Source organism: Gobius niger (genome assembly GCF_951799975.1).
Source record: "Gobius niger genome assembly, chromosome: 9".
Lineage (NCBI taxonomy): Eukaryota > Metazoa > Chordata > Actinopteri > Gobiiformes > Gobiidae > Gobius > Gobius niger.
The window spans coordinates 3,310,893-3,330,001 of NC_136860.1; the positions used below are offsets into that span (position 1 = coordinate 3,310,893).

The 19,109-nt window shown below is 41.4% G+C and overlaps 3 protein-coding genes across 3 annotated transcripts in view; 1 reads left to right on the forward strand and 2 right to left on the reverse strand.

The window, feature by feature from the left end:
- Positions 1-19,109, forward strand: part of slc4a3 (solute carrier family 4 member 3) — a 117,122-nt gene that overhangs the window by 58,151 nt on the left and 39,862 nt on the right. The window lies entirely within an intron of this gene.
- Positions 1,760-7,938, reverse strand: LOC306968260 (uncharacterized protein; the record flags this gene model as incomplete). Its single annotated transcript, XM_079563602.1, has 4 exons — positions 6,008-7,938; positions 5,926-5,937; positions 3,758-3,872; positions 1,760-3,448 (listed from the first exon to the last, which is right to left on the reverse strand). The coding sequence occupies exons 1-4, from the start codon at positions 7,693-7,695 to the stop codon at positions 1,760-1,762; spliced, it is 3,504 nt and encodes a 1,167-aa protein (XP_079419728.1). The 5' UTR covers positions 7,696-7,938.
- On the reverse strand, positions 14,562-16,404 carry LOC306968261 (E3 ubiquitin/ISG15 ligase TRIM25-like; the record flags this gene model as incomplete). The annotated part of the gene is made up of 1 exon (XM_079563603.1): positions 14,562-16,404. Exon 1 carries the CDS (start codon positions 16,218-16,220, stop codon positions 14,562-14,564), a length of 1,659 nt encoding a protein of 552 aa, XP_079419729.1. The 5' UTR covers positions 16,221-16,404.

Genomic DNA, 19,109 nt, shown 5'->3' on the forward strand with positions numbered 1-19,109 from the left:
TGCTTCTCACAGCCTCGTCCGGCAGCCTGAACTACAAAGGCCAAAGGGATCATGGGAAATGATGTGCGGTCAACACGTGAGCTGACAGCGGGCTGACATATGAGTGGATCTGGGTTGTGCGTGAGCTGAGACTCGCCTGGAATCGAGGCGAGGCGCACTTCATCTTAAACGCACCTAATATTCTGTGGGTGTTTTCCAGGAATCATGCTCCAGGTCAAGTTTGGATAAAAAATCACTGCAAAGTTTACAGAGCTTTCTTGACTGTTAGATCAGACAACAACTTTGAGATTGTATGTGCTCAAATAAATGATACAGTTAACAGTGAACAATGAAATTTAGGTCAGTATGAAATCCACAGAATTAATTAGTCTTCTTTCATCTGACAATCGAGATCATATGACATGAATATTATAATGGATTTTTTTATTTATTTATTTTTTTGGTCAATGTAATCAATCCATGTAATTTATTGCATAATTTGGGGAGGTGGTGGGTTTTATGGGGAGCATACTTGTTGTCTTGTTGAGTTTGGTCTTATTTCTGTACTGTCTTTCTTTGTACATGTATTGTGTTTTCGTGTGTTGTCATGTGTTGTCGTGTGTTGTCGTGTACTGTCGTGCCTTGTGCATGTGTGGCTCTTGTTATTTTCAATCAGTGATCGAAAGGACCCCCGCGAAAAGGGGCTCTCCAAAATAAAAGAATAATGAAGAAAGAATAAAGTATTTAAGCTGCAAAGATAAAACAAATCTTATCAAAAACACAATTTTAAAGATGGTAACAGCAAAATTAGAGAGTAATTTACCTTTGTTTCCGCATGTGTTTATTACTGTATTGGCTAATATTCGGTTTTCTCAAATATTTATGCTCCTGGATGTGTTTGTGCACAGAGAACTGTATCTTTAAAAAAAAAAATCCCAAATATAATCCTAATACCAATATATGTCCAAAATTCCAGATAAACAAGGACAAAACATCCAGGAAATACCCACCCACTGAGTTGTCGTCTTTAGAACACATTTTTCGAGGCAAAAGTAATACATGATTCTTCCCACTAGATGTCCCTGTTGTAAAGGTGTTGTTGGGGGCATACAAATCGGTCAGTGAGCTTCAGCTTAGATCTTGTGTTGGATATGAGCTCAGGGATGGTAGTAATCGTTCATATTTGTACTTTCTGAGAGAAGTTTTATCACACCAGACTTTGTACTAGCTCTCCCTCTGCCTAACCATGAGAGGTACATTTACTCTGCAGTATAAGCACTATTACTACAGTAAATATTTTTGACTACTTCACCCAAGTCCAATCTTTTTGAGACTTGATTTATTTTAGGTTTTGGAAATGCAGAAAACACCACATGAAACATATCAATGTATACATTTTATTATGATTAAAATGACACTGTACAAAGGATCAGGTTTTAAGTTAAACAAACAATTTCACCATTGCATTGTTCTTCTGCGATCCTGATTAAGTTTTAAAGATTTTACAAAACTGAACCCAAAATACAGCATATTCACAATCTACTGAATTAGTCAATTTCTCCACTGTGACATTAATGAAATATGCAGCATAAAACACTGGACTTTGAGCTTGTTTTATTAGATAGAAGATAAGATTTGATTTGAAGCAAGCAGCTGCTATAAAACATGGAGAGTGCGGTATTATGCAGAACGTGGTGATTCAATAAGCAATGTTTGATTACACATGAATTATTAAAAGGTTCAGAAAGACAACACATAGCACAATAGCTACACAAAGCTGCTACTTCAATTCATGGAAACACGCGTTTTCTCCAGTACCCCCATTAAACCTGACTCCAGCGTAGAGCGGCTCGGTGAAGCTGGTCTGGACTCTGTGCAGGAGAGTCATGGTTTGGCCCTGAACTCGGTAAAACAATAGAACTCCTGCACTGTGGTCCAGGTACACCCCAATTCTGGGTGAAGAGGGACCTGAGACGGAGTAGCGGAGTGAGTTAAAAGTAACTTTACAACTGTATTCGTTTGTGCCACTTTCACAGTCCCACGATTTTTCATTGGATCCAAATTGAGATTCACTTCCTTTCCTTTGAATATCTCTGTATGAAACTGCTACATAACCACTTTTCCCGCTCCACTCCACCTCCCAGTAACAGCGGCCCGTCAGACTCTCTCTGCTCAGGACCTGATAGCAGTTGAAACTGAATCTGTCTGGATGATCAGGATAACTCTGTTTTGTAGACATAACTATAGCTCTTCTGTTTCCATCAGACAGACACAGCCATGTGTTTGCTGTATTCGGATCCCATGTGAGTTCTTGTGAATATTGTAAGAACTCCTCTCTGGTGGTGGGTTCAGCTGCTGACAGTAAACCATGTTCTGGACTCAGATCCTCCTCCAGAGTTAGTTTTAGTTTGTCTCTGAGCTTTGACACAGCTGTGGTCCCTTCCTCAAAGCCGCGGTGGGGCCCTGTCTGAATCTCTGTCCTCTGTGGGTCTTTGGACAGTGAAGCATAGAGCTGTAGAAACTGGTTGTTGCCTGGTGTGAGGGACAGTGTGTCCAGCTCAGAGATGTTCCTCTTCAGCTCAGTGACGTCCCGCTGCAGTTGGTCCTGAAGCTCTTGGACTCGTCTCAGTTGGGTTTGCTCCTCAGACCAGATCTGTTGCTCCACCTCAGAGCGTCTTTTCTCCAGGAGAAGGGCCATCTCTCTGAAGCTGTCCCCACTGCGCTGCACTGCTGTCTGGGCAGAGCGGCTGATATCCTGGGCCTCCTGTCGAAGCGTCTCCAGGTCTGTCTCTGTGAGCTGGAGGGTCTGGAGCAGCAGGGTCCTTCGAGCCGGCAGCTCTTTCTCCCTCTGGGCCCTCTCTACTGCAGCCGTCACTGTGCGGTGTCCCTGGTGCTGGTCCACAGAGCAGAGGTAGCAGATGAGCTGCTGGTCGGTGCGGCAGAATATCTCCTTCACTTTGTGGTGTTCAGAACAGATGTTTTCCAGGAGTTTGTTGGAGGGCGCCACCAGCTGGTGTCTCTGAAACACTGCAGAATCAAAATGAGGCTGGAGGTGGCTCTCACAGAACGAAGCCCCCCCACACTGCAAACAGGACTTGACGGCTTTCAGCTTGGTCTCTGCGCACACATCACAGAACACTTCAGCATCACAGTGGTCATCAGGGGGCGCTGTGAGGCCAGTCTCCTTCAGCTGCTCCACTAAATTTGCCAACATGATACTTGTGAACGGCACAGGCCTGGGGCTGAAGCTCTCTCTGCATTGTGGACAGCTGTACAGCTGCTTCTCGTCCTCTTGGTCCCAGTGTTTTTTCACACAGGTCCTGCAGTAGCTGTGTCCACAGGGAATAGTCACCGGGTCCTTCAGTAGATCTAAACAGATGGAACAGAAAAAGGCCTCTTGGTCGAATGATTTCTGCGCCATTTCTCTGTTGATAAGAGCAACTGAGTCTGACTGTGGCACAAGTGAAATCTAACAGGGAAGTGAGCTGAGGAGGACGAGACGATGCTCACTGCTTTGTGTGAGTGATTAGGAGCGAGGTCTGGCAGAGGGAGGGGCTGAAAACGTCTGAGTCACAGTTCAAAGGTCAAACACATTCATATTAGATGTGTTTATGATTCGTGTCCAAGATGCCACCGCCCTGCTCTGACGCTAACCGTGCAACGGTGCCGGTATTCTTGTGAGAGCGAGGCAGGCAAAGTTGCTTCTCACAGCCTCGCCCGGCAGCCTGAACTACAAAGGGATCATGGGAAATGACGTGCGGTCAACACGTGAGCTGACAGCGGGCTGACATATGAGTGGATCTGAGTTGTGCGTGAGCTGAGGCTCCTCTCTGTTCTCTGGGCCGTGATGTGTCTGACTTTCTCTGCCCTCGGCTGCCGCCGTCTGGTCTCGCCTGGAATCGAGGCGAGGCGCACTTCATCGTAAACACACCTAATATTCTGTGGGTGTTTTCCAGGAATCATGCCCCAGATCAAGTTTGGATAAAAAATCACTGCAAAGTTTACAGAGCTTTATTGACTGTTAGATCAGGAAACAACTTTGAGATTGTATGTGCTCAAATAAATGATACAGTTAACAGTAAACAATGAAATTTAGGTCAGTATAAAATCCGCGGAATTAATTAGTCTTCTTTCATCTGACAATCGAGATCATATGACATGAATATTATAATGGATTTTTTTTAATTTTTGGTCAATGTAATCAATCCATGTAATTTATTGCATATTTAGGGAGGAGGTGGGTCTTATGGGGAGCATACTTGTTGTCTTTCTGAGTTTGGTCTTATTTCTGTACTGTCTTTCTTTGTACATGTGTTGTGTTGTCGTGTGTTGTCATGCCTTGTGCATGTGTGGCTCTTGTTATTTTCAATCAGTGATCGAAAGGACCCCCTCGAAAATGAATGAAATGAATTGAAATGAAAGGGGCTCTCCAAAATAAAAGAATAATGAAGAAAGAATAAAGTATTTAAGTTGAAAAGATAAAACAAATCTTATCAAAAACACAATTTTAATGATGGTAACAGCAAAATTAGAGAGTGATTTACCTTTGTCTCCGCATGTGTTTATTACTGTATTGGCTAATATTCGGTTTTCTCAAATATTTATGCTCCTGGATGTGTTTGTGCACAGAGAACTGTATCTCAAAAAAAAGGATCCCAAATATAATCCTAATCCCAATATACTGTATGTCCAAAATTCCACATAAACAAGGAAAAAACATCCAGGAAATACCCACCCACTGAGTTGTCGTCTTTCAAACACATGGTTTCAGGCAAATGTAATACATGGTTCTTCCCACTAGATGTCCCTGTGGTAACAGTGTTGGGGGGATACAAATCGGTCAGTGAGGTTCAGCTTAGATCTTGTGTTGGATATGAGCTCAGGGCTGGTAGTAATCGTTCATATTTGTACTTTCTGAGAGAAGTTTTATCACACCAGACTTTGTACTTGCTCTCCCGCTGCCTGACCATGAGAGGTACATTTACTCTGCAGTATCAGCACTATTACTACAGTAAATATTTTTGACTACTTCACCCAAGTCTGTCCAGGAGAGATGGGAGCAGAAATCCCACAAACAAGACTTAAAATAAAGTAAAAAAACAAAAAACAAAGAAAGGAACGGCAAACAAACAAAGAAACAGGATTTAGTTTTATTGACAAGGTATGAGCACAAACTTTCTTTTTTTTTTGTCACTATGAAGCTTTTGTCACTTACAGATTTACTCACAGTTGAAAAACAAGCCAAACATTGTTGTCAAGAGAATTGAGACTTTAAAATAAAAGAAAAAAAAGAAATTTACATTACTCACTTCGAGATGAAGAAAAAGTCTTATGTGAGAAAACTACTCTTTGAAATACAAGTGCTTGATAATGTTGTTTGAGTAAATAAGTACAGTCAGTGGCTTATTCAGACAGGGCAATCTGAAAGTAGTAAAAGCAGACACTGAAAATTAAAAAAATCAAACTGTTTTTATTGGAAGGAAAAATGTGACACTACCTGTTTTGATCCCACAATGTAAAAAAAATAAACAAAATTTATTTTTGGTACCATGTTTTTACTTTGACATAGTAGTCATTGTGAAATTATGTCTATTACCATCTCCAAAGTAATGCAATGAATCAAATATTATATTTACTCTTTTAACACAAAGTCAGTAAAAAAAAAAAGAAATAATAATTCTTCTTGGTGGTAATATACGACAAAAGCACAAATGAGCAAGTCATGAGATGTAACTTTTGATTTTAGGTTTTGGAAATGCAGAAAATGCCACATGATGATTGTTTGCTCAGCCTGAAACACGCCTTCTTCTTTGCTTAATCAGTATAATTCTCCTGTGAGTTTTACAATCTATGGGTAAAACTGAACCTAAAGCACAGGTCAAAGATCATGCAAGAAAATGTGCAGTGATTGATAAAAAAAGTTATATTTCACCATGGAAATAGCACTGTTTCATTAAACTTAAAATAGAAATCAGCTTGAGGTCATTTAAAAGCTCAAAGACCATCTCAACTGTGGAGAACAAGCTGCTATTTGAGTTTAGGGAAATGTGCAGTGCCTCCAGTATACGAGTTAATCATAACTCCAGCGTGGAGCGGCTGAGTGAAGGTGGTCTGGACTCTGTGGATGAGAGTCATAGTTTGGCCCTGAACGTTGTAAAATGACAGAACCCCTGCACTGTGGTCCAGGTAAACCCCGATTCTGGAGGAGACTGGACATGAGAGCTTTGTCCTGACAGAATTAAAACAGAAAGAATAACTGTCTGTATCAGAGTCTAAGACCCTGCAATTTTCTAAGGCCCAGGATTTTTTATTGTCTCCAAATCTACATTCTACAAAGCATCCTTTCCTCTGAATATTTCTGTATGAAACCGCTACACGAACGAATCCCCCACTCCACTCAACCTCCCAGTAACAGCGACCCTTCAGACTCTCTTTGCTCAGGACTTGTTCATACTCACTGAATCTGTCCGGATGGTCAGGATAATTCTGGGGTTCATATAGAGCTGTAGCTTTTTTCTTTCTATGTGATAGCGACAGCATTACATGTGCTGTGTTTGGGTCCATGGTGATTGTTGTTGAATATCGTAAGAAGTCCTCTCTGGTGGGAACAGTTGGTGACAGTAAAAAATCCACTCGACTCAGAGCCAGTGAGATGTTGGTCAGGCCCTCTGCCAAAGTCAGTTTCAGTTTGTCCCTGAGCGCTGACACAGCAGTGGTCACCTCCTCAAAGCCGTGGCGGGGCCCTGTCGGAATCCTGGCTGGCTCTGTCCTCTGTGGGTCTGTGGACAGTGAAGCATAGAGCTGTAGAAACTGGTTGTTGTCCGGTGTGAGGGACAGTGTGTCCAGCTCAGAGATGTTCCTCTTCAGCTCAGTGACGTCCCGCTGCAGTTGGTCCTGAAGCTCTTGGACTCGTCTCAGTTGGGTTTGCTCCTCAGACCGGATCTGCTGCTCCACCTCAGAGCGTCTTATCTCCAGGAGAAGGACCATCTCTCTGAAGCTGTCCCCACTGCGCTGCACTGCTGTCTGGGCAGAGCGGCTGATGTCCTGGGCCTGCTGTCGGAGCGTCTCCAGGTCTGTTTCTTTGAGCTGGAGGCTCTGGAGCAGCAGGGTCCGTCGAGTCGGCAGCTCTTTCTGCCTCTGGGCCCTCTCTGCTGCAGCCGTCACTGTGCGGTGGCCCTGGTGCTGGTCCACAGAGCAGAGGTAGCAGACGAGCTGCTGGTCGGTGCGGCAGAATATCTCCTTCACTTTGTTGTGTTCAGAGCAGATGTTTTCCTGGAGTTTGTCGGAGGGCGCCACCAGCTGGTGTCTCTGAAACACTGCAGCATGATAATGAGGCTGGAGGTGGCTCTCACAGAACGAAGCCACACACTGCAGACAGGACTTGACCGCTTTCAGCTTGGTCTCAGAGCACACATCACAGGAAACATCCTGAGGTCCGGCATAGCAGTGGTCAGCAGGGGACGCTGTGAGCCCAGTCTTCTTTAGCTGCTCCACTAAATTTGCTAACATGACATTTTTGCCCGGGACAGGTCTGGGGATGAAGCTCTCTCTGCATTGTGGACAGCTGTACAGCTGCTTCTCGTCCTCTTGGTCCCAGTGTTTTGTCACACAGTCCCTGCAGTAGCTGTGTCCACAGGGAATAGTCACCGGGTCCTTCAGTAGATCCAAACAGATGGAGCAGAAAAAAGCCTCTTGGTTTAGAGATTTCTGCGCCATTTCTCTGTCGACAAGACTGAGTTGGACTTCAGCAGAAGTGAAACCTAACAGTGGAGTGAGCGGTGGAGGGGGAGACGGTGCTCCCTGCTCTGAGTGAATCTGAGGAGGAGCGAGGTCTGGCAGAGGGAGGGGCTAAAAACTGCTGCGTCACAGTTACTGTTTTCTGGAAACATGCTCCAGATTAAGTTTTGGACAGAATTACTTAAAATTAGATTTTAAAGAGCTTTATATGGTTTGATGATAAAACAACTTTGGAGTTGTATGTGCTCAAAAAATGATACTGTTTACAGTGAACAATGAAATATAGGTAAATGTCAAATCCTCAGATCAATTATTCTTTCATCCTTCAATCTACGTATATCATGATATTAATGTTGTAATGGTGTTAGTGCTGAGAAAATAAAATAAATCTAAAAACTTACTTTGCAAAGCACAGGTAATTTCCCTGTGTCTCCCTGAGGTCTGAAATGCTTTAAATCTGCTGGTCCAGTTTGGACCTCGATGAGAGTAATCTGTAATGCATGTGATTCATTCATTATTTTATTGGTTAAAATTTGTTTTTTTCTTAAATATTTATGCTTTTGGACATGCCTGTGCACTGAGGACTACATCTTCAAAAATATAAATCTCAATTTTTTTTATAATAACAATTCAGCTCAAGAAGGAAACAACAACCAGGAAATACCCATCTTTCAAACATAGTTCATAGTAACATAGTTCGAGAAAAGTTAATTCATGCTCAGCTCGACCTTGTGTTGGATATGAGCTCAGGGAGGGAAGTCATTAGTGATATTTGTACTTTCTGAGAGTAGTTTATCACACCAGACTTTGTACTTGCTCTCCCTCAGCCAGACCCTGAGGAGGTACATTTACTTTAAGGTAGCAATACTCTTACCTCAGTCAAAATTTTGGCTACTCCACGTCTGTCCAGGAGAGACGGGAGCAGTGTCAGGGTGTGAGAGAGAAGAGGAAGAAAACACAAAACATGTAATGAAGAAGGAGCACTGTTGCTTTAAAACACATTTACTGTAGTACAAGTGGAAGTAGAGAATTACTCAAGTACAAGTATAAAAAGTATTTGACTAAAAACAACTTAGCGGTGAAGAAATCCCACAAACAACACTTCAAAGAAAATGTAACAAATATTTCAAGAAGGATTTATTGTTTATAGGTATTTAAAAGGTATACTACAGGAACAGCAAACGTATATTTGTCAAGATTAAGCTTTTGTCACTTAGATTTATTCAGTAAAAAAGATTTTTTTTAAATTGTTCAATTAAGAGTAAGGAAACTTTAAACTGATGTTACTCAATGTTCAGGTAAAGAAAACATCCTTTGTGTGAGAAGATGACTGTAGTAATACCAAGTACTCAGACTTTTGCCCCAGGAGTGGCATGGGGTGCAGAGGTCTTTCTTGGGGCACTCACAAAACATGCAATTTTTGGGTCATTAGACAACATAACGCACATAATAAACACGTAATTTGGTGTTCACAAATGGAACAGCTCAGTGTTTGGGCTGCAGAGGCGGCGGTGGCTAATGATTAATATGTTGATATAATCATAGTTTACCAGTGTTTTCCAGAGATAGAATGAGTGGAAGGCTGTTTGACAAGTGATTTAAACATCAATGACACTCACTGTTCTTAAAAAATGTGGTGTATTTCTTTTTTTGTTTTCCTACTTTGCGTGTCTCCATAATACAAAGCACTAGGCAAAAAGACAACCTCAAAGTGTGAAGTTTAATGTCTCTATTTGAGTTTGGGGAAATGTGCCCAGTCTCCAGGATAAGGAGAGTTAATGAAGAGTCCAGCATAGAGCGGCTGAGTGAAGGTGGTCCGAACTGTGTGGAGGAGGGTCATGGTTTGGTCTTTAACGCTGTAAAACGACAGAACCCCTGCACCGTGGTCCAGATACACCCCGAATTTTGATGAGGGAGGACCTTTGAGCTTGCAATGTACTTCGTTAAAATGAAATAAATAACCGTTATAGCCCAACTCTAAGGCCCAAGATTGATCATTGTATCCAAATATACATTCTTTACAGTTTCCTTTTCTCTCAATATCCCTGTATGACACGGCTATAAAAGCATTTATAACGCTCAATTTCACCTCCCAGTAACAGCGGCCTGTCATACTCTCTCTGCTCAGAACCTGATGCCAGTAACTGAATCTGTCCGGATGATCATGATAACTAAAACAATGAAGCATATGAATATATGTTGCTTTTCTCTTTTCATCTGACAGAGACAGCAGCTTGAATGCTGTGTTTGGATCCAGAGTGATCTCTGTGTAGTATTGTAAGAACTCCTCTCTGGTGTTGGGCTTTGCTGCAGACTGTAAAACACGGTCTGGACTCAGATCCTCCTCCAGAACTAGTATTAGTTTGTCCCTGAGCGCTGACACAGCTGTGGTCACCTCCTCAAAGCTTTTTCTTTTTTTTCTTTTTTTCTTGGTCTGAATCCTGGCTGGCTCTGTCCTCTGTGGGTCTGTGGACAGTGAAGGACAGAGCTGTAGAAACTGGTTGTTGCCTGGTGTGAGGGACAGTGTGTCCAGCTCAGAGATGTTCCTCTCCAGCTCAGTGACGTCCCGCTGCAGTTGGTCCTGAAGCTCTTGGTTTTGCTCCTCAGATCGGATCTGTTGCTCCACCTCAGAGCGTCTTTTCTCCAGGAGAAGGACCATCTCTCTGAAGCTTTCCCCACTGTGCTGCACTGCTGTATGGGCAGAGCGGCTGATTTCCTGGGCCTCCTGTCGGAGCGTCTCCAGGTCTGTCTCTTTGAGCTGGAGACTCTGGAGCAGCAGGGTCCTTCGAGTCTGAAGCTCTTTCTCCCTCTTTCTCCTCATTTGCTCTGCTGCAGCCGTCACTGTGCGGTGGCCCTGGTGCTGGTCCACAGAGCAGAAGGAGCAGATGAGCTGCTGGTCTGTTTGGCAGAATATCTCCTTCACTTTGTTGTGTTCAGAGCAGATGTTTTCCTGGAGTTTGTTGGAGGCCACCACCAGCTGGTGTCTCTGAAACACTGCATCATCATAATGAGGCTGGAGGTGGCTCTCACAGAACGAAGCCACACACTGCAGACAGGACTTGACGGCTTTCAGCTTCTTCTCAGAGCACACATCACAGGGCAAATCCTGAGGTTCAGCTTCACAATGATCAACAGGGGGCGCTCTGAGGCCAGTCTTCTGCAGCTGCTCCACTAAATTTGAAACATGATGTTTTTGCCCAGGACCGGCCTCTTTGCATTGTGGACAGCTGTAATGGAGGTTCTGTTGGTCCCAGTGTTTTTTCACACAAGTCCTGCAGTAACTGTGTCCACAGGGAGTCGTCACCAGGTCCTTCAGTAGATCCAAACATTTCCCCTGCAAAAACAGCCACTGATTGAGACTACACAAGTGAAGCCTTAGAGTGGAGTGAGCTGCTGGGATATTAATTTATTGCATAATTTGGGGAGGTGGTGGGTCTTATGGGGAGCATACTTGTTGTCTTGTTGAGTTTGGTCTCATTTCTGAACTGTCTTTCTTTTTACATGTGTTGTGTTGTCGTGTGTTGTCGTGTGTTGTCGTGTACTGTCATGCCTTGTGCATGTGTGGCTCTTGTTATTTTCAATCAGTGATCGAAAGGACCCCCTCGAAAATGAGATGACACATCTCAAGGGGCTCTCCAAAATAAAAGAATAATGAATAAAGAATAAAGTATTTAAGCTGAAAAGATAAAACAAATCTTATCAAAAACACAATTTTAATGATGGTAACAGCAAAATTAGAGAGTAATTTACCTTTGTACAACTACCAGGAGATTACACACCCACTGCAACATCACTAGAGTTGAAGTTATGTAATCTTTCTCACAGTATATAGTATAGTACATGGTTCTTCCCATTAGATGTCGCTGTTGTAACATTTTTAGAGCGATCCAAAGTGGTTAGTGAGGTTCAGGTGTTGGATGTGAGTTTAGGAAAGTAACCATTTGTATTTGTACTTTCTGATGTTTTTTTGTTTTGTTTTTATCACACCACACATTTAACTTGCTCTGCCTCAGCCTGGCACAGTTATACTACTCTTTTTTCAGTAAATATTTTAGCTACTTCACTCACCTCTGTCCAGCAGAGGCTGAGAGAAGGAGGGAAACATTATAAGGAGTACTGTTGCTTTAAAATACATTAACTGTAGTAGAAGTAAAAGTATAGAAGTAAGAAAGTATAAGTATAGAAAGTACTTGGGGACTGTGTAAAAGTCTGATTTATGTTGTAGGAGTGAAGAAATCCCACAGACAAAACTAAAAATAAAGTTGAAACTTGAAATATACAAATTTTACATTTTACACAACAAAAAACGTGATACACAATGTTCATACCACAATCATGAACATTTTTTTCAATTAACATAAGTCACATAGATGTAGGAGTCCAATACATTGATCTACTGTGTATTATACCAATTAATATAATGCAACTTTCAATGAGTCATTCACGAGATTGAACTTTTGAGACTTGATTTATAGCAACAAAATAATAATTGAAAATTGATACATACACCCACACACATAGTAATAATAATATACTGCAGCACAGAATACCAATTAATGTGAACATTTGTAACTCGTGACTATCGGTAAGAAGAGGCATTGGCAACTGTTTTACTGCTTTTCATAACACGTTTCAGAAACAAGACAATTGATATAGTTGTGCTGTTTTTTTCTGTTCAGTTTATGATCAAATCTGAGGATCTGTAAATTGCACCAGTCCGGACTCAGTAGTAGTAAGTTTGTTGTGAAACGTAGCTACAGACTCTTTCCTTATCAGTGTAATGTTAAAGTTGCTAATCGTATGGTTGATCATGTAATTGCAATACAATAAAAGGTAATTCATAACCAAGTACAGGCACATAGAGGCGTGTGTGTCTGTCACTGGAAAATGAACTTCATATCCTCTTATTGCTGCGTAAACAGGCGCATGACGCAGAGGCTGTGCAATGTGCGTGCACCCCTGGTTATGGATATTATTATGCTACTTGATCATAGAAGGCGGTCACGAGTGTGCACAGAGTTGTTTTTTTCCCAACAATATTTTGTAAATAGGAAACTCATGATGAATTCTGTCAATTTAATGTCAAACGGGAGGTAGTAGTAATCCATGTGTAAATTATGTGTCTCATTGATGCTGTTTTGAAGCTTTTCTACAGAATAGATCAGGGGCAGGCAAGTTTTCTTGGCGGAGGGACGATTTTCTTTATTGTAAATAGACCGAGGGCCGAAGCCGCTGATTAGCCCAAAGTAAAGCACAACACTGGAAACATGACCATCTTAAATGAGATGAATGACTTAAAAGTGCTTGAGTTAAACTTCTTCCACTATGTTGAATTTGAGTCGGTTTGAACTAATCCAAGATACAAATGCTATAGCGCCAATGGAACAAGAATAAAACCCACTTCAATTCAGACAAATAATTGTTTTTCACGTTATTATCTGAATTAATAACTACTACTAGAGGTTTTATCTCATCTAAGACCAGGCCAAATCTACTCAAACCTTAGATTTTATCTCTTAATTCAAGTAGATTTATGTCATTTCTTCCTTAAAACGATAATTCTTTTTCCAGTGCACTTCCTTCAAATGCCAGGGTTGTACATAATGACCTAACTGGGTGTATTGACAGTATTTCTACCTTTATTTCTCCCATTTAACTCTAATAATAGTCAAAGTACTCTCTGATTTGTGTAATAATGTTTCTGAAAATCATCTTGAGGACCAGAGGTTCTGTGCTGGAGGGCCGGATTTGGCCCCTGTGCCTGACGTTGCCTACCCCTGGAATAGATGTTCTTAAATCTGGTCTTGGATGTTTACCATATTGTGCTCTATCACTGGGAAATTTGTATTACATTGATTACGAGGTATAACCTTTCGAGCTTCAGCCTACTCCTTTTTGAGCTTCTATAACTGGATAATGTGAATGTTGTAAAGAGTTAAGAATGTCTGTGTACGCTCTCAGTCGTACAGGAGTTGTCCATCTTCAATGAAGGTATTTGAGTCGTCTTCTGTACTAACGTTTCGCCTCTCATTCAAAAGGCTTCATCAGCGAACTAATGTTCCGTTCTGCCCGCAGACTAGATAAAGACCAACCACGGAGTACAGAGGACGACTCAAATACCTTCATTGAAGATAAACAAAAAAATGGATTTTAGGTTTTGGAAATACAGAAAAGACCACATTAAACAGATCAAGTTATACATTTTATTATGATTAAAATGACATTGTGTAAATGATCATGTTCTACTGTGAACAAACAATTTCGCCATGAGGTAAGGTTAAGGTATACTTTATTGTCCCCGTAGGGTAATCTATCCTGTGCATTTAACCCATCCTTTGATGCCGCTGGGGCAACCTGTGAGGGGCAGTGGTCGACGGCAGTGCCGCACCCGGGGACCCATCTCCATGATGGGGAGCCAGGCTGGAGGATTCACCTATTGCACATGTTTTTACATTGCATTGTTCTTCTGAGATCTTGTTTTACAATTTTTACAAATCTGAACCCAAAATACAGTACATTCGTAATCTACTTAAGTCAGTATTTCCACTGTGACATCAATAAAGTCTTATCTTATGGAGACAAAACTATTAACAAAAGCCAAGTAATTACTGTTGTATAAATTCATCCCTTAATCCTTATAAAAAGCTGGACTTTGACCTTGTTTTATGACATAGGAGATAAGATTTGAAAACAGTTGCTGTAAAACATGGAGAGTGCGGTTCTGATGATTCAATAAGCAATGTTTAATTATACATGAATTATTACAAGATTCAAAAAGTCCCTTCTACCAAAAAACAAACAAGAAAAGGAACAATGAAAATCCCAATGTGTGTAGAGCAAAGCTGCTATTTCAATGTATGGAAATGTGCGTTGTCTCCTGGACTATTGCCGACAATCCAAACTCCAGCATGGAGCGGCTGAGTGAAGGTGGTCTGGGTTCTGTGCAGGAGGGTCATGGTCTGGTCATGAACTCGGTAAAACAACAGAACCCCTGCACTGTGGTCCACGTAAACCCCGATTCTGGGTGGAAGGGAACCTGAGACCTTCCAATAGACAGAGTTACAATAAAATGAAAATATGTTACAGTCTTTGTTCCACTCTAAGGCCCAGGATTTATCATTGTTTCCAAATCTACATTCATTAGAGCTTCCTTTCCTCTGAATATCTCTGTATGAAACTGCTAGACGACACTTCCCATTCCCGCTCAAATCCACCTCCCAGTAACAGCGGCCCGTGAGACTCTCTTTGCTCAGGACCTGACACCAGTCACTGAATCTGTCCGGATGATGTGGATAACTCTGGTTGGTACTCATATAAAAAGCTCTTCTGTTTCCATCAGACAGATACAACCTGATATGAGCTGTATTTGGGTCCCATGTGAGTTCTGTTGAATATTGTAAGAACTCCTCTCTAGTGGTGGGTTCAGGAGCTGACAGTAAAACATGGTCTGGACTTAGATCTTCCTCCAGAGTGTGTTTTAGTTTGTCCCTGAGCGCTGACACAGCTGTGGTCACCTCTTCAAAGCTGCGGCGAGGCCCTGTCTGAATTCTGACTGGCTCTGTCCTCTGTGGGTATGTGGAGAGTGAAGCATAGAACTGTAGAAACTGGTTGGTGTCTGGTGTGAGGGACAGTGTGTTCAGCTCAGAGATGTTCCTCTTAAGCTCAGTGACGTCCCGCTGCAGTTGGTCCTGAAGCTCTTGGACTCGTCTCAGTTGGGTTTGCTCCTCAGACCGGATCTGCTGCTCCACCTCAGAGCCTCTTTTCTCCAGGAGAAGGACCATCTCTCTGAAGCTGTTCCCACTGCTCTGCACTGCTGTCTGGGCAGAGCGGCTGATGTCCTGGGCCTCCTGTTGGAGCTTCTCCAGGTCTATTTTTTTGAGCTGGAGGCTCTGGAGCAGCAGGGTCCGTCGAGCCGGCAGGTCTTTCTCCCTCTGGGCCCTCTCTGCTGCAGCCGTCACTGTGCGGTGGCCCTGGTGCTGGTCCACAGAGCAGAGGGAGCAGATGAGCTGCTGGTCGGTGCGGCAGAATATCTCCTTCACTTTGTTGTGTTCAGAGCAGATGTTTTCCTGGAGTTTGTTGGAGGGCGCCACCAGCTGGTGTCTCTGAAACACTGCAGCATCATAATGAGGCTGGAGGTGGCTCTCACAGAATGAAGTCACACACTGCAGACAGGACTTGACGTCTTTCAGCTTTGTCCCAGAGCACACATCACAGGGCACTTCCTGAGGTTTAGCATCACAGTGGTCAACAGGGGGCGCTGTGAGGTCAGTCTTCTTCAGTTGCTCCACTAAATTTGCTAACATGATGTTTTTGCCCAGGACCGGCCTGGTTCTGAAGCTCTCTCTGCATTGTGGACAGCTGTAATGGAGGTTCTGTTGGTCCCAGTGCAGTTTAATGCAGCTCCTGCAGTAGCTGTGTCCACAGGGAATAGTCACCGGCTCCTTCAGTAAATCCAAACAGATGGAACAGGAAAAGGCCTCTTGGTCGAGAGATTTCTGTGCCATATCTACTTTGATCACAGCCACTGATTTACACAAGTGAAGTCTGAGAGTGGAATGAGCGGTGGAGGAGGAGACGGCCCTCACTGCTCTTAGCAGTTTTAGCCCCTCCCTCTATCAGACCTCGCTCCTCCTCAGATTCACTGAGTCAATGGTTCAAGCTCATTCATATTATTCTGAGGGTGTTTTCCTGGAAACATGCTCCACATCAAGTGAGGACATTTAGACTCTACAGAGCTTTGTTTGGTTAAAATAACTTTGGAGTTACAGTATAATTTATTAATCTCATGCAGTTAACAGTGAACAATGAAATCTAGATCAGTATAAAATCCACATACTTAATTAGTATCATCCTACAATCTAGATCATGTGATAGAGCTGAGAAAATGACATTAATCTCATCACCCAGTTTAATGGTTGTAATTACTTTGAAAATAGCAAAACTCAACAGTGATTTTCCTGTGTCTCCCTGAGGTCAGATTATGTTTTAAACCTGCTGACCCTGTAGTTTGGACCTCTAGGATCTGAAATTCATGATTCGTGTATTGGCTAATATTTAATTTTCTCAAATATTTAAGCTTTTGGAAGTGTCTGTGCACAGAGAAGTGTATCTTCTTAAAATATATACATATAAAATCATACCAGTTTATATCTGAATATTCAGCTCAACAAGGAAACAACCAATTTCAAACAGTACATAGTTCGAGGCAAATGTAATTCATGTTTTTTCGCACTAGATGTCACTATTGAAACAGTTTGGGGAAAATCCAAATAGCGTGTAGTTTATCACACCACACCTATTCTGTCTCAGCCTTACCCTTAGAGATATTACTCTTATTACTTTAAAATACTTTTGAAATCACATTTAGCGAAAATACTGCTGTATTGATGAAATGTTTGAGCTTAAAAGTCTGATCTAATGAACCACCATCAAAATATTATTTCTGTAGGAAATGTAAAAAGTACAGTGTGATAAAACTATTGTTAGAAGTATGACTACTGCCCTGTCCTCGAGTAGCCTCCTCACAGTCTGTGTCTGAGTAAATCTGCAGCTCATTCACACAAGGCAATTTGATAGCAGCAAAAAGGCCAATCAAACTAAATTTTGATCCAGAAGAAAAATCTATTTAAAATGCATTAAGTTTATGTAGGAGACTTATGCAGTGAACTCCTGTCTCATCTCATCATCTCTGAAGTACAGTGGAATTTTCAACATAAGATTATAGTCATTTTATTGATTTTTCATGATGGTAGTGTTGTATAAATGCTCAAATTAGTAAATCAAGTGTCTGGTGCTAGTTAATTCATGTTAGGTTTGGGGAGAAAAAGTACAATCAAAGTTTGTTTTAGGGATTTATTGATGAATATTTAGCGTACAGATGATCATGTTTGCTCATTGTATAATAACAGGGTCACTGATTTTGTTTTTCTCACATATATGACTGGAACTGAACCCCAGACACATTTACAATCTATAAAAGAGACAAAATAGGCTTAAATGAAAACGAAAACATACGCAACAAGTTTAAATGTTGACATGACACAGATTTAAGTGTATTAAAATCAAAACATTACATTTGATGAAAACACTGGCTGATGTAAAATATCTGGAGAATTTCACTTTTTCACTTGTAAAATGTGATCACGTTCAACTAAACGTTTAGATAGAGCCTTTATACAAAAAGTACTTCAGTATTATTGTTTAGGAAAGCTTCTATTCCTACTGACTCTGCCATGCCTGTGATTGTAAATGTTATATTCGGCGGCCGCGACACAACGATCTTTCACCAAAGAAAAAAAAAGAGTGGTGCGCACTGAATGGGTGCTGCTGCCGGATGCTCTCTCATCGAATGCAATTTCTCCATCTGTGAGATCAATAAAGTACCATCTTATCTTATCTTATCTTATCTTATCTTATCTTATATTCTTCTTCTGTCTCTTTGAGCTGGAGGCTCTGGAAGAAGGGTATTTTGTGTTATAAGTGATTTGCCTCAGGTGCACTGTGGAGCGGGTCACACTGTTTTTCAGTTCAGTTCAAGTTTTTTATTCAGCCATGGTGTTATTACAGACACAATAATAACAACAACAGCAAAAGCAAAATATTCAATGCTGAATAGGAGCATGAGGAAGACATTGTCTTATAAATTTCATGCCCCTTTTTTTTTTTTTTCTCCAAAATCTGAGCTGACTCTGAACAGATGGCTCACCGGTTTTTGATGTGTGTTAGCCTATATCAAGGTACAAATAATACTTTACATCTAAATCAATAACTGTTTCAAATTCAACATTGGTTCTTATGTTTCGTTGCTTTCGTATTTTCCAAGTACTTTTTTTTTATACATTTGATTGAATTGAGTGATTGTGTTACATGATTTTTGAACAATGTCCAAAGAATTCCATAAACTGATCCCTTTTACAAGAAACCCCTTTTGTTTTTGTGAAGTGTGTGAAAATGGAACCCAGAAATTGCCCTTTCTTCTGTTGTTACTATCTGTAATTAACACAAATTTGTTTTGAATATGTATTGGCACCAACTTATTTTTCACTCTCCACATAATTTGTAGTATTTTAAATTTGACCAATTCATTAAATTTCAAGGTCTGCAGTTTTATAAACAGTTTGTTTGTGTGATCTCGTGGACCTTTGAGAGTCACAATTCTTATAGCTTTCTTCTGGAGTAAGAACAACCTTTCTGTATAACTGGTGCCTGCATTTCCCCACACTTCAATACAGTATGTTATATAAGGAACTATTAAGGCTGAGTATAAAAGCTGTAATGAAGCCTCATCCAACGTGTGTTTGACCTTATATAGGATACCAATATTTTTACTAACTTTACCATTGATGTGGTCAATTTTTAATGCAGGCTAGCTGATACTATAGAAATGCGCTAGC